General features: G+C 53.2%; 4 protein-coding genes across 4 annotated transcripts; 2 read left to right on the plus strand and 2 right to left on the minus strand.

The window, feature by feature from the left end:
* Positions 1–675: 675 nt before the first annotated feature.
* On the minus strand, positions 676–1,438 carry PG994_007373 (uncharacterized protein; the record flags this gene model as incomplete). The annotated part of the gene is made up of 4 exons (XM_066858782.1): positions 676–776; positions 869–966; positions 1,187–1,301; positions 1,399–1,438. The coding sequence occupies 4 exons, from the start codon at positions 1,436–1,438 to the stop codon at positions 676–678; spliced, it is 354 nt and encodes a 117-aa protein (XP_066715724.1).
* A 1,951-nt stretch (positions 1,439–3,389) lies between these two features.
* On the plus strand, positions 3,390–7,954 carry PG994_007374 (transcription mediator subunit Med12; the record flags this gene model as incomplete). The annotated part of the gene is made up of 3 exons (XM_066858783.1): positions 3,390–4,579; positions 4,632–6,475; positions 6,519–7,954. The coding sequence occupies 3 exons, from the start codon at positions 3,390–3,392 to the stop codon at positions 7,952–7,954; spliced, it is 4,470 nt and encodes a 1,489-aa protein (XP_066715725.1).
* Positions 7,955–8,463: 509 nt separating this feature from the next.
* Positions 8,464–8,892, plus strand: PG994_007375 (uncharacterized protein; the record flags this gene model as incomplete). Its single annotated transcript, XM_066858784.1, has 1 exon — positions 8,464–8,892. The coding sequence occupies one exon, from the start codon at positions 8,464–8,466 to the stop codon at positions 8,890–8,892; it is 429 nt and encodes a 142-aa protein (XP_066715726.1).
* A 1,397-nt stretch (positions 8,893–10,289) lies between these two features.
* PG994_007376 (uncharacterized protein) lies at positions 10,290–11,516 on the minus strand (the record flags this gene model as incomplete). Its single annotated transcript, XM_066858785.1, has 4 exons — positions 10,290–10,467; positions 10,520–10,560; positions 10,628–11,042; positions 11,098–11,516. 4 exons carry the CDS (start codon positions 11,514–11,516, stop codon positions 10,290–10,292), a joined length of 1,053 nt encoding a protein of 350 aa, XP_066715727.1.
* Positions 11,517–14,381: the final 2,865 nt, after the last annotated feature.

The raw sequence follows: 14,381 nt of genomic DNA on the forward strand, positions 1-14,381 counted from the left end.
GTTATGTCTTGCCCCTTTCCGCGCCGCGGAATATGAGTACAGCGGGAGATAACAAACCCAGCGCCCCCCCCCCCCCCCCCGCCACCCTGAACCAAACCACATTGTCAAAAATACAAGCCTGTTTTTTTCCTGTCGTTTCTCCTGCTTATCCTGACGACGGAGGTCAGACTGGGCATCAACTATTGGTAAATATAGGTTTGTCTGAATGAGACCGGCCATGCTCTCTACCAGATTTTTATATACAACCCAGAACAGTTGCTGATACCTTGGAGCTCCAACCCCTAGAGAGCATGGCCAAATGCGTGAAAAAGGAGGAATGGGCTGTATTTGAAGGCAAGCTTGCTCCGGCAAATTGATATCTTGTTTCCTCTCCGGTAACAGCGGGAACATATGGTTTTGGGCCTTGTCTTGTCGCCATATTGTTTTATTTTGTACATATTATTAGGGCCATATCGTTGGAAGGAGCACACACTGTCTCTCTCTCTCTGTCTGCCTGTCTCGCAATAATATTGCTACCGGCGGAGTATTCTCTCCATGTTGCGGTGTAGTTCGGGGTCCGGTTCTCTTCCAGAGAAAGTATTCGATACCTCTCGCGCAGTTTGTTCCCGTCCTTGATGCCGACTAGCCCCTCCGTTGTCCGCCTTCAATCCATCTCGCCCATTGTTATTTCCTCTCTTATGCTGCGGCAGGCGCCGGTGCTCCAGTCGCGGTTCCGCCTGATGTGTTGGGCGGTTGGGGCAGGAACATAGGAAGGTAAGTAACGCCGAGAGCCATTACTGTTTGTTCGCATATACTTTCGTCAGCTTCGTCACATCGTACTTGTTCCGCCAATTGGCACTTCGCCGGGAAGGATGAGCCCTAAACTTACGCGACATGCCAATGGTGAAGTAGCCCGGGGTGCTGGTGTTCTTTGTCGTATCCTCGCTCTCGCCCAGCCAGTTCTGGATGCTGAAGACTACTGAGACCCTATATGTCACGCAAGGCGCACGTTAGCCTTCTGCAGGTTCGTTGGTTCCTCACTCTCTCTCCCTCTGCCCCTTCGCTCTCTTTCCCACTGTATCTACCAAGTCGCGAAGGACTTTTTGGCGCGTTGGTTCCTTCATGTCGTTGATAGCTTCGGGATTTTGGGTAGGGTGCACGAGAAACCGGGGGCGCGCTCGGCGCATCGCAAGAACGTCACACCTACCATCCGATGTACTTGTTGCGCGTGAAGATGGCGGCCATGGGGAGGGTGGAAGATAACGTAGAACCGAATTCGACATTGTCGCCGGGCTTGCTGACGGGCTCCTGGTAGGGGACGACTGTAGAGAGCGAATGCGACCGTCAGTCCTGATCGGCGGTAGTAGGCATCTGGCTTGACACCTGTCTGGGCATTGTGCGTTGGATAGGGAAACTTACCCAGGTCCGGGCGACGCATATCCTTCTTATTGGAAGACATGATGAGAAACGATGCTCTGGCTGCTTGCTGGCTTCGGATGGGCTTTTTCCGTGGTTGATGTCGTCGCTGGTTGGGGGGGAGGTCCTTCAGCTTGAGGCTTGATTACTAGTAGGTTGCAGCTAACAACAGATCTCTGACTCCAGTGTGGCTTGAGCTCAAACTCCCACTCAGGGAGGTGCGTTATGGACAGGGGGCCTCGGGACCGCTAACCCCCAAATTTCCAAAGCTACCGCTGTGGGGTTAGCCATCTCTGGGCCGGGCCCCTTTGTTATGTAAGGTAAGTACGGAGAACCATCTGCTCCATAGGGCAAGTGCTTGATTATTACAGTAGTTTCGGCGTTATTGCAGATGTTGACAGACCCGTATCCGGTCAGATTTAGTCGACACCATCCGACATCTGGGCTTCTGCAATGGAGTGTTATCGCCTAGTGCCTTCTTGCTTGTTACAAGAGTGTCAGAATGTACCCAGTAAGCAAGCAAGCGCCTTCATGGTAGGCAGCGGCACCCACCGGTAGCAAACAGCCTGAGGAGTGACGATCATGGGTTCTATTGGCCAGGAGCCCCGTATCATGGCTGACTGATAATAATACACGTCTCTAAAGTCACCACAGCTGATTTCTCCTCTTCCAACGTATGTTGAATCATTGAGGTGTGCTTTTGCTGTCAGGATGGCACCCCCGGCGGACCAATAGGCAGCACCATATTGCCAACAATTGTCTCGGATGGTAATTGGCTAATTAGGCTATCTCGACGATCGCCCCGTGAACCACTCATGGAGACAAATCCGATGGGGGACGAGGAACCTGACGGGGCGACGGGGCGACCTTATCATCATCATACATAGGGAACTGACACATAACTTTTTTCGGCAACCGCGGCGTCTTACTGAATTTGGTATTCGTATCGCCGGCCAAGATGGCCCAGACTCGCATCCCTCCGGAGAGGGTCGATGATCCTCCGGGATTGCTGACATCAACAACTTTGACCTGACGGCATTACGGCGATCCAACGTGTGCTCGTGAAACACTGATAGCCTGCATGGTATTACCAGTTGCAGAAGGTCCTGAGGGGGGCCACGACAGACTCGGCTCGGGATGGCGAAGGTTAACACGCTGTGTGCACTCTGGTATCCACTAGTTATCTAGATGCAGATGGTCGTGCATCCAGGCTTGGCCGAGGGTAAAAGATTCGACGGCGGTGCCGGGACAGAATCCGTCGTGTATTGCTTTTGTCAAGGGGGTATGGCAGGGTGCATCGTCTTTACTCTTTACTTTACCGACTCGGATTCTAGCCCTCGGTCCCTTGACTCTTGCTGTATTGTAAGTAGGTTAGTGAGTAGGTCATAAGTTGGCGTGTTTTTGCTTGGCGACACTGCGACTGCAATCATCCCCACCGCAGTCTGGTCTTCCGAACTTCGCTATCCTCACGTGCCTCCTGCCAGACTAGCAGACTTGAGACCCAGACCTGTGTCTCCATTCATGTTGCGCCGCCACCTTAATTCCTCTGTAACTCCTGCTCCACCTCACCCCCCGACCAGAAACAGGAAACCCGACTTGTTCGCAATTGCTGGTGCCAATTGAATTGCCGCTGCTGCTGCTGCTGCTTGTTCCCCAGGCCGCCTTGCTCGCCTTGCTGTCTGTACATACCTCCAAAACACGATACCATCTCCGGTCTGGCTTGCTCAACCCACCACCCACCCCCATTTGTCCATCCGTTCATCCGTCCTAAGACTCCATCCACTCTCTCCTTGCATTTGCTCGCGGCCGATCCCGACGTCAGCCTTGGCTTCCACCTTCGCTCCGACGAAACGACAACGACCCTGCACGCCTCAGGTCTTTGCACTCTCCACACCAACACCAACACCCCATCTCCGACTACTCTCGCCATCTGCCACCGACGACAATGACTACATCCTAGAGAAAGACATGGCGCCTCCGTGTACCGACCCACGATGACCTCGCGGCCCCCATTGGCCGTGTCGCAGCGACAACCACAGCGGTCGCTTTCTGGGCCCGGGTTGTCGCAGAGGCCCCCTCACCAACGAACCATTTCCCAACAACACCTACCCCCGTCGCCCATTCGCAAGTCCGAGGGCGGCTTCAACGACTTCGCCGCAGCCGACGCCGCCGATGTATCGCAAAACCAAGCACGTTATGGCACCACCCCCCGGAGAGGTGGGTCCAAACTCAAGCTGGAGCTGGCAAATGATGGCATCGACCATGCCGGCTTCAGCGAAAGCCCCCAGAACCTCGCCTTTACTCCTTCGCGCATCATGCCGCCCATGAACGACGTCTCCGATCTGGGCGATCTGAGTCCGAACCCCTCCCGGTCCGCGACGGCCGATAACGACTCGGCGCCTCTCCCTATGCCGCCTCGGCGGGCGCGCTTCATCGTCCCCGTCTCTAATGCCCGCCCTCAGCCTACCACCGCAACCACCCCTGCGGCGCCGCCAAAGAAGGATGTGCGGCCCAAGCCTTTCGTCCTCGAGACGCCCGCCGCCGCACCGCGGTACTCTAATATGGGCAAGCAAGAACCTGCAGGCTTCGCAGACTTCTATGCGTGGACGGGCAACCATCCCGAGGACAAGTTCAACGACAATATCATCCGGCATGGGTATTTCGACAAGGCTCCACCTCAGATAGGCTCAGAGTACACGTCGGCCAAAACGCCCTTATACCCGTCGCTCAAGCACAAGAGCGGCCTTCACACACTATCAACTATATTTACTACCATCATGAACCAAAGACGACATGGCGGGCAGATTACGTCTGCCTCTACATTTAAGCCGCCGCCCAGAGTTACTCTCACCGACACAAAGAGGGAGGTCTGGTTAAAAGATCTTGCCAACCCCGCCATTTCACTCCGGCGGCTGAGTAGGACTATACCGCATGGAATCCGAGGCAAAGTCCTGCTAGAGCAATGCCTCAACAAGAATGTCCCTACTGACCGCGCTGTGTGGCTTGCCAAGTGCGTTGGTGCAAATGAAATTAGGGCGTTCAAGAGAAAGGGGGTGAACGGCACATTTGTGATGGGCGGAGAGACCAAATGGATTAGAGACTGGACCGTTTTTGTTGAGCAGTTCATCGAGAGCGTGGTTAGTGCCTTCGGAGAAGCCAGCTGGAAGGCAAAAGTCACTTATGCGTAAGCTATCCATTGTTATTCTCTACATCATGTCAATGCTAACCTCCCGCAGCATACGTCTCGCAGCCCACCTTTACGCTGAGTTCTTGATGGACCGTGATCACTACTTGGACTGGCTTGTTTCTGGGCTTGAAAGTAGCAACCAGGCAAGACTGCCGATGTGGATTCTGATTGTGCAGATATACTGGAACGACCTCATTCAATCCAGGAAAAATGGGCGGCGGCTAGTTGCTACCATTTTGAGCCACCATGAAGCTATATACCGTCACCCGGATCGCGACATTCTGCTCCCCTTGCATACGCAACTATCGTCGCTCCTGAGGTCCTTACTCCTCGCCAACCGAGAAAACTTCATACACCCGACGACATGGTCGAAATACAGAGAGACTATATTGGCCTCAGCGCCTGTCGATGACGATGCCTATAGGCTTTCTTGTGACATGATCGAAGCTCGCAACGATCGACTCACCAGCACTCAAATTAAATCCCAGCCAGCTGTTCGCGGTACGGTAGTCAAGCTACTCGACAGCACCCTCAGAAAGCCTTTTACGAGCGATCTGGCAACACAGATATGGAAGGCCAGCGACGACAAGTTCGGGTTGGCCAAAGTGGTGGTGGAGTGGAGTGTATCACTATATCGCCCAAGTGTTGCGAAAATCTTCATGGCGACAGCCATCTTCCGGTCATGGGTCCCTTTCGATGTCAATATTACGGGAGCCATCATCGAATTCCTAGCCACGGAGGTCCCACGGGAACTTGAACGGAAACACTCCATCTACCATCTCGTATCAGAGCTTATCCGGGCTGATCAATTCTCTGTACCTCAATACCTACAGTGGCTCATCGCCAGGGGCGGGTTGGGAAGTCCGACGGAGATCGAACCAGACGGACCGTGTCTCACTCGCCTCTTGGTGGAAGTTCCCACTCATTCGCTGAGCGAATCAATGAAAGGCCTGCGATCGTCGGTTTTGAGGCGTGCTGGATATTCTGTCGAATATGAAGCCAGCGACATTGAGAGCGCCGTAAAGTGTGTCAAATACTCCCTCGGTGTTCCCCTAGAAGCCGACGACCCTCTGCTGCAGAGGAAGCCACCAAGCATCAAGAGGTTGACCAAGCTTTTGAAATTGAGCAGCCGGGCTTTACAGTCTACTGTGGGAAACTGGATCGCCAACGAGTTCGTTCCCAATTTCGCCCGCAACCCGCAACTTGGCAAGGCGGGCATAGAGATGACGAGCTACAAATTTGATTTTGTCCGGACGCTGCTAGAGGCCATAGAGGACTTCACGATGCTAGAGCATACACTCAAGACCATGGTTGCTTCGTCAAATGCAGAGCTTCTGGCTGCTTGTGCCGATACCGTCAACCGCCATCTCCCCGTCTTTGCGGGCATTGGCTCTGCCAGGAGCCTTTTCGACATGTTCCTAGACCGACTTAAAGCTTTGCGAGATGAGCAAGGAATTGGAGCACGCCCGATTCTTGCTTCTTTAGCAAAATTGGCGCCGCGTATTCCCGGGCTGACAGAACTTGCAGTGCAGCTCCAAAACGATCTCGCTAGCACAGATCGTAGCAACGCAGTTGATGCCTCCTCGCCACTATCAGACAACATGGCGACACAACTTCAGGACGACGAGACCGAGTTAAGCGAGTCGATAGAAAAGCTCGCGAGCTATACTAGTGCCGATCGCCCGACGATGGAGAGATTGTTCCAAACCATCATCAATCGTCTACAGAACTGCTGGGGCAAATCCGATGAGCGTCAAAGGGCATACTGTGTTCTGCTGACAAGGTTACGCGTCTTTGACACACCGCACTTCGACACGATGATGAGGGGTTGGGCTTTGCATATCCGGAAACTCACCAATCGAACCCCCTATCTCGCAAATATTTCCATTGCTTGTTAGCTCCGGGTGTTTCGCCGTGGCTATTTTGTTTTCGACAGCAAGAAGCATGATGCAAACGGCCCAAAACCAGCCGGGTCCAGTCGGGTTTGCCTCGATATATACTCAGGAGATTCTGCAGTTGCTAATACTCGAGCCCTCGCCGAACCGATTCATGACGCACGAGGATTGCTACCGGCTATGCATTGTCCAGGAACAAGTCAAGTATGACCACGTGAAAGAGCTGATGCTTCTCACCCGGGGCGCTCTTTCAGAATACTCGTGTTCTCGACATCAACAACCTCCCATCGAGCAGCCACTTGACGATGAAAAAACCAGGGCTCAGTTTCTAGAACTCCTGCGAAATCTCATCCTGGCTGACTCCCACGCCATGAGCCAAACATTGGCGCTCAAGCATCCGGATTCGAAACTCACTTTATTGATCGATACATTAACTACAAACTTACTTATACCCGGAGGTGGCAGTGAACAGCAGACATTTGAACAAGTCCTTGAGTTGGCGAACGAATTCACTCTGCCGTACTGTCAAGTCAAGTTGTCGCTGAATCTTGCCTTTGACGATGCGTCAGGGCCTGACGGTGCAGAGAAGCTTCAGTCACACTTGGCTTTTCTCTCCAGGGCAATGGATAACGCCATCGAGGCAAACAACATCATGTGGACAGGCATCCTGTCTTGTCTCAATTCAGAGGTGACTTACCATATGAAAGGTCGTGCCGAAACACGATTTCTGGATCTACTCCCGTCCGCCAAAACGATGGCCTACTTGGACGGTACGGATCGAGCCAACCTTCACATGGCCGAGAATCTACTGGCAGTCATCGAGTCTATAATACGAGGGGTTCCCAGTCCCAAGGCCGCGCAGCTCTCCAACGCCATGGCGGAGAAGCTAGCAGACCAGTGGGAAATAGTCGCAGCTACGAGTCCCGAGATGGCGGCATTGAAGGAAGATGTCATTTCGCAGTGGCTACCCCTAGTTCTGTCTTACGTCACGTTGCATGCCACTTCGTCCGGGAACACTGCCGATAGCTCGAAACCCGCCCAAGATATCCGCGCCCGGGCGTGCTTAAGCCTGGTTGGACTGGCTCAGGAGCTCGACCTTGCGCAGTCGCCCGCCATGGCCGAGCGCGCTTTCGATCTGGCCCTCATCCTGGTGGACAGCCTGGGCGACGAAGCGCGCCAGCAGTGCGTGCGCGCCGTCAAGGACTCGGCCTCGGACGCGCGGGTCCGGTACCTGTTCAGCTTCGCGGCCAACCCCGCGGACAACCTCATGCTGTCGCGCCGAGAGAAGCCGTCGCCGGCGATGAGTGCCAACGAGCGGCGCGCCATGGCCATGGGCATCGGCATGGGGATGCTGCCAGAGCGGCTCAGCCCGTTTGTGATGCGGCGGTGGGAGATCCTTAACGAGCCGACGCCGAATGTGGGGGAGAACGATACGAGTCTTAGCCTTCACCTGTTCGAGGCTAGGAAGATTTCATGACCATGGCATGGTGTTTTTCTTTTGTTCAGAAGGGGGCCTGGGCCTTCTCGGCTTACGGGCGCGAGGAGGATTAAGGACGGGCGCATTGGAACCGGGGGGGGGGGGCGGAACGGCGATTGGAGTCATTATTTTTTAGGGATTTTTGCTGCTGTGCCATATCTTGGTCTTTTCCCGGGTTGCATGCATGGCGAAGGATCGGTCATGTTCGCCGACTTTGGTGTACTTTTTTTATTGGGAGTTAGCGGTATGTATTAGGTCGAGATAGCGACTATAGATTATTTTTCTTTGTGTTTCTGGTACTTTCACCAATCAGCCGATTTGCCGGGATGACTATTTGCATACTTGCGATATTCGCATTGAGGGATCAGATGATGGCTGGTTTCCACCCGCCCGCGAAGAGCGCAGTTGCCGTTTGCCAAGAAGCGACATCGCATGATTAAAAAGCTCGCCGGGGGCCTCCTTTTTCTTGGCATGCACATACGAATGGATCACGGCCGTTGCTTGTGGGCATGCCTCCGCCTCAAGTCACTCTAGCAGAACTGGTGACTTCACGAACTGTTTCAATATCTGGCACTCGTGCTACCTGTCTGGGCAACGTTATTGGTGGCGACTCGGATGTAGCCGACACCAGTGATATGTCAGAATCTGATGACAATGGTTCGCCGACCGACGATTCCCTGGTCGCCAATGATTCAAGTTATGACGGGGGCGCCTACGAAGACCCTGAAGACGAAGACCATAACCGTGAAAGGGAGCTTGTGACAGACAATGTCAAAGCAGCCTACGCTAAGATTAAAGAGATCGCTATTAGCGACTTAAACATTAGCGAGGACGACACTAGCGAGGACAGCGTTAGCGAGGACGACAGCAGTGATGACGATTCCGCACGCGAGCAGGCGCCGTCCACGCCCAGGCTGGCGCCATTCTGGCGGGTTTGATGCAGTAGTCGTGCGGTGTCTATTTGGTCTTCGTTAGGGATTGTGGCAACAAAGGTGGCAACAATGGCGACAGAACAGTGGCAACAACGGCAACAACGGCAACAGTGGCAGCACGGCAGCACGGCAGCACAGATGGCCACACTTGCAGTGAAACGGCACACCACCTGACCATAATTCCTTCGCTAGATAGAATTGATGGTTACTGAGTGGAAAGAAGGCAAACCTCAATTGTGGAAGGGGGCGTCCATAAGCACTGGATATCCCCCATTTTCTTCTCAGTGAGTCATCGTAATGAATTCGGCACCAATTTCGGCGGCAACAACGGTGACAATAACAGTGGCAACAACGGCGGCAATATTAATAGCAATAATTACATCTAATTGTTCAAAAATAAAAAATAAACGGACAAGGTAGGTTTAACATTTCGCTTCCTAGAAATTACATAAGTGCGTATCCTACTGTACACCTGCCTTTCTAGCACCTACTGCCGCGCCATCACAGTAGATTCGTAGCATCGGTTCTAGCACCGGCGCCAAAGCTAGAAGTGGAATCAAAGTATTATAAAAGAAAAAATCGTGGAACATTTCAAGTATATCTATAGTCTTTCGCCATAAATTAGACCCCTCATTCGTCCACGAATGATGGCCCATTACTGGCAAGCATTTTCCTGGCTTGTGCAGTCGTTGAGGGTCGTCCCAGGGGGCGCCTTTCCATTGTTCACCAAGTCTGAGCAGGAATTCTTCTGAATGCTGCACGCCCTGTTCCTAGCCTCCGCCTCAGTGAGGAATGTATTACTATCAAGTCCTCGTCAGTTTTTGCTCTGCTAGGGGAATCAAGGAATTAAGGGATGAACCGACCCATTGACTGAAAAGGGCCTGGGACCAGAGGTGCGCTGGATCGCCGGAAAGTTACCGAGTCCCTTATTTATTGCTATGTCATAGTCAGTATGAATCCAAGGATGAAGTATCGAGCAACTCAGCCATATCGTGAACAGCTGATAGCTCTCCTAATTTTAACTCACCCGGCCTCTGCCTCTTCCGCGACCTTTGAAGAATTAGGGTTAGTTTCTTGCTCATATTATAATAGTGAACATGTGGAGTTGGGCTAGGCTGAGGAGGCTGGATCTTGCTATGCTGTGACGATATGGCGGACGAGTGCGGAGGCTGATGGAATGCAAGAAATGTGTGTTGGGTTGCAATGGGGGAGATATTCAACTCGAAGGCGGATACATTCTGCCTTGTCGCCCTGTTGCCACGGTGCCATACCGCTCTTACATGGAGAGCGGCAGCCAAGGTGGAAACGAGCGCGGGAGTGTGGGAACGGTAATGCTCGAATGGAGAGAGGATGGGCCGATGTGCGGACTTGGGAAGTTGCTGTGAGAAGGGTTATGGGAGGGATTAGATCTTACCTTGTCCACCTTGTCCACCGAAGCCGCCGCCGCCGCCGCCGCCGAACTTGTTGCCGCCGTTGTTGCCGCCGTTGTTACCGCCGTTGTTACCGCCGTTGTTACCGCCGTTGTTACCGCCGTTGTTACCGCCGCCTCCGCCGCCACCACCGACGGTGAACTTGTTGCAGCTATAGCAAGTTAGTACAAGCGGACCAGGATATATGAATGTCTAGCACTTACTCATCTTGGGCACCACGCTGGGCGACGGGCATCAGCACAGGCTGATGGTTGGCGGAACTGACCATGGTGCAGACACGGTAGTTGCCAGCAAGGGAGACCGCCAGTCACGGTGGCCTTGAGCTGGCCATTGCCGTTTCCGGCGTCGTTGATACCCTTGAAGAAGACGAATTGCGAGGCATCCGGGGGGTTGGTGGGATTGAGGGTGTTGCCGAGATCCTGCACAGTAACGTGGGTGTGGCCAATGATCTGACCAGCGCCGTTGAGGTCCTGAGGCGCAGAGTAGTAGGTGGTGTCAGGGTTGGTGAAGGTACCAGGGGCGAAGTTGCGCATCTGGACAGTAATGTCGAAGTTCTGGTTGGCCTGCACATTCTGGTTGTGCTTGGGGTTCTGAAGGATGGCAGACACCATGTTGTTTTGGGAGGGAATCTTGCCCATGGGGATACCGTTGCAAGAACCTTGCTTGACCTGCTTGCCGTTCGTCAAGGTGGTGCCTTGGCAGAAGTTGATGAAGTTGTTGTTGTCGCTGACTGTGTGTTAGTATCAAACAGCGCCAATGCCGACAGAACTGAAGAACTTACGTCTTAGAAGCAGCCTGGCCCTTCGCGGCGTTGGCTTGGCCAGACGATGCACTGGCGCTCTGAATGACGTTCTGGTTCAAGCAGTTGCCGCCGTTGTTACCACCGTTGTTGGCGCCATTGTTGGCGCCATTGTTGCCGCCATTGTTGCCGCCATTGTTGCCGCCATTGTTGCCGCCATTGTTGCCGCCATTGTTGCCGCCATTGTTGCCGCCATTGTTGCCGCCATTGTTAGCGCCATTGTTGCCGCCATTGTTGCCGCCATTGTTGCCGCCGAAGCCTCCGCCGCCTCCGCCGAACTTGTTCTGGCGAACCTTGAGACCCTCGGAGCGTCTAGCGAGGAGTCTATCGAAGGGGCCAGGAATAGCACTAGCAGCAGCCGAAGCGCTCAGCAGTCCGACTACTATGCTCTTTGCCAGCATCTTGTCTGGTGTCGGGGGTCCAGGTGTGTAGGGAATAATAGGATACTTCGGTTGTTGGGACTGAAGATTTCTAATAAGAATAGAATTGCAAAATAAGACTGTCACAGACAGTATGAAATTGAATATAAATATCGAGAAAAGAACGAAAGACGAAGCACAAACCAGATCACACGGATAAAATCGAAAAGAATGTGGAATGGAGGAAGTAGGATAAATGTGCAATGGAACCGGCCAAGCCATATATCTTTATATCGTGGCCTCGGACTGGTGGGTTAGTCTCGAGGCGACAGGGGTTCTGGATAGCATGGCCGAGCGCCAAGCTTTTGTTACAACCATGTTAGTATCATGGAGCAAGGAGCCGTGTCCACCCCGTTGCCCAAACGTCGTCGCGTCGTGGTCGTAGGGACGGCAAAGGTGTGTGTGTATGCCTGCCTGTGTGGAAAGGACGGCCGTTGAACGTTGAGACCACCCAGAAGTCCTTAGGATGACAGTTACACTGCTGACAGGGGACCCCCCGGGCCGCCGGTGGAACGCTGAAGATGGAGACCCCTGAGCCGGGACTGGACCCAGTCTAAGGACCAAGCGAGAAAGGGCATCTCGTACCTCCCTGTTCGTCCAACCACCTAAGCGCCAAGGCAGGCAGAATAGAGTCGTTGCTGCTTGCAAAACAGGATGCGACCGACTTGTTTGGAACGTAAGGATTGTACAAGCCTCATCCCCAACGTTCATCAAGCGCATCTGTTTTCGGAAGCCGTTTCAATTGTGCGCGCTTCACCAGATCGGCATGAAGTTCAAGCTTCAAGCCGGCTGCTAGTCGTCCAAGAACTAATAGATCTTCACTTGATGGCTATTCCACCCGATGAGTTTGAACATGCACCTTGGCGCATTCACATCGAGTTCCTGACCCGGCTATCCATACTACGCCCACGTCTTGTTGTGTGCAAGATGCGGCATTTGGTCTCGCATTTGGGGTAACAACCAGCCAGCCAGCCGTGTAGTTGCAGCATAGTTGAGTGCAGCATTCTACAGCATAGCCCCTGCGGCCGCTAATCGAGGTGTCAGAGGTTAAGGTTAGAGATTATGTATAAGGTTAGATGCATAGTTACTTTAGTGAAGAGTCGCGTGGCCCCAGAACAAACGGAAGGCTGTTTTGGGGTTTGGGGGAAAGGGTGAAGATTTCCGATCAATCAGTCCAATGTTGCATCAGTCCAATGTTGCATTAGTCCGATGTTGCATCAGTCCAATGTTCAACCCATGTTCTAATTGCGTTCCAGTTGTGATGTTGCGTTTGGTGGAGGGCGACACCCCCCGGCGATGCTGACCGGATGAATCTGTTCCTTGCGGCTCAACTTGTCGCAAGTCTCCGCCCTCGACTCCAGGTGCTAGTCGGTCGTGCCAATCAGCGTTCCCCAGTACCTGGGACATCAGGCGAGCGACGTTTCGAACCCAAGCGTCGATGAAGCAAGTCGATACGGTGCGAGCCCCTCTGACGTTCCAAACAAGCTTAATCGACTCGAACTTCTCATACTCCAGGACGACGGTCGTCCCGCGCGAGGCTCAGAGCCAGACTCGACAGAGAATGGCAGGAATCGTTTGCCGGCGTTTCTCATGTTCGTCCCTCTCGATAGTTTGACCGACTCAAAGATCACCACCGGCAACGACTTGTCAGAAGCAGATCAAAATTCAAAATTCGGTTCTTCTTGTTCTCATTGTTCTGAACGTCTGGCTTGGTGGCGTTTTCCTCTTTGCTTGCCGAGAAAGTAGTTCCTCGCAGAGTTCGGTCGCACTTTCCTCGCACTCAAGTTTCTGTTATTTGCATATAATATGTATGTACATACAGACGATATAGGCAGGCCCACTTCCACACAGTATCAATCTATGCACAACCCCCGGTCAAGGGGGTTCGCCCCACGATTTTATGGTTATTTCCCATGATGCCAAACCCCAACTTGATCTGTAGAGATGTCTCCAACAAGTCTCTCGTGGTAATGGCCTGACCTTCTAGATTGAATCTCATCAAATACGTCGAGAAACAACTTCCTCCATTACGACCTAATGATGCAATAATCGGGACCGGATAAGACGCCTGAACGTAAGTTGCCGACTATCTTTTATGCCAGTTTAGTTAGTAGTGGCGGCGAACAAAAACCAAACCCAGAGCAGCCAGCCATGTGCAGCACGAGACATGCGGAGGAAAGAAAGAGCCTCCAAGTCCGGGCCCAGCACCGTTATCCTGTTCAACTCCTCCGGCCGATAGATCCGAGTCGGGGGGTCCATGCCTATTGGCCCTCCCTGCCCAATCTCCCAAAAAGCACTGCCGAGAAGATCCTCTGAAAGTTGGCCAAGTTGTCCAAGTTGGGACGGAAACATCGGGAAATTCTCAGATGACAGCTATGCGTTAGATACTTCTCTAACTGTTGATCACCTTTAGCGACAGCTGTCGGTTATGCAAGTCAGTGCGTGGCGGTCTTAATCGATGAGACGACTTAGTACCCTGCATTCGGGAGAGACTGCGTCCATTATGAGGTAAAGTCCCTTCGCGCAACTACGTTTAAGCCTAAATACCAATCGCTATCCGGTACGGAGTACTCCGTACATCAGACGCATCTTGGAATAATTCAAAGGTCACATCGTCGAGGTCCCAGTCCACAAAACAGCCATCGGGGTGAAACTGCGAAACTCCATTCACATAGGCACGCTGGGCAGGACTGGGCAGGACTGGGCAGTGGGAGGATCGTCATAGCCCTGCCACCGGCCATGCTGAAGTGCGAGCGAAGAATCGGCATCGCAAACCCACTACCTTCCCGTCTGGGTACGTGGCCGCCCAGCAAAACCCAGATAGATCGCCAAGCTGAAATTCACCCG

The sequence above is a fragment of the Apiospora phragmitis genome (assembly GCF_038363925.1).
Source record: "Apiospora phragmitis strain CBS 135458 chromosome Unknown utg000007l:1.0-2108841.0:1.0-2111359.0, whole genome shotgun sequence".
NCBI classification, from domain to species: domain Eukaryota; kingdom Fungi; phylum Ascomycota; class Sordariomycetes; order Amphisphaeriales; family Apiosporaceae; genus Apiospora; species Apiospora phragmitis.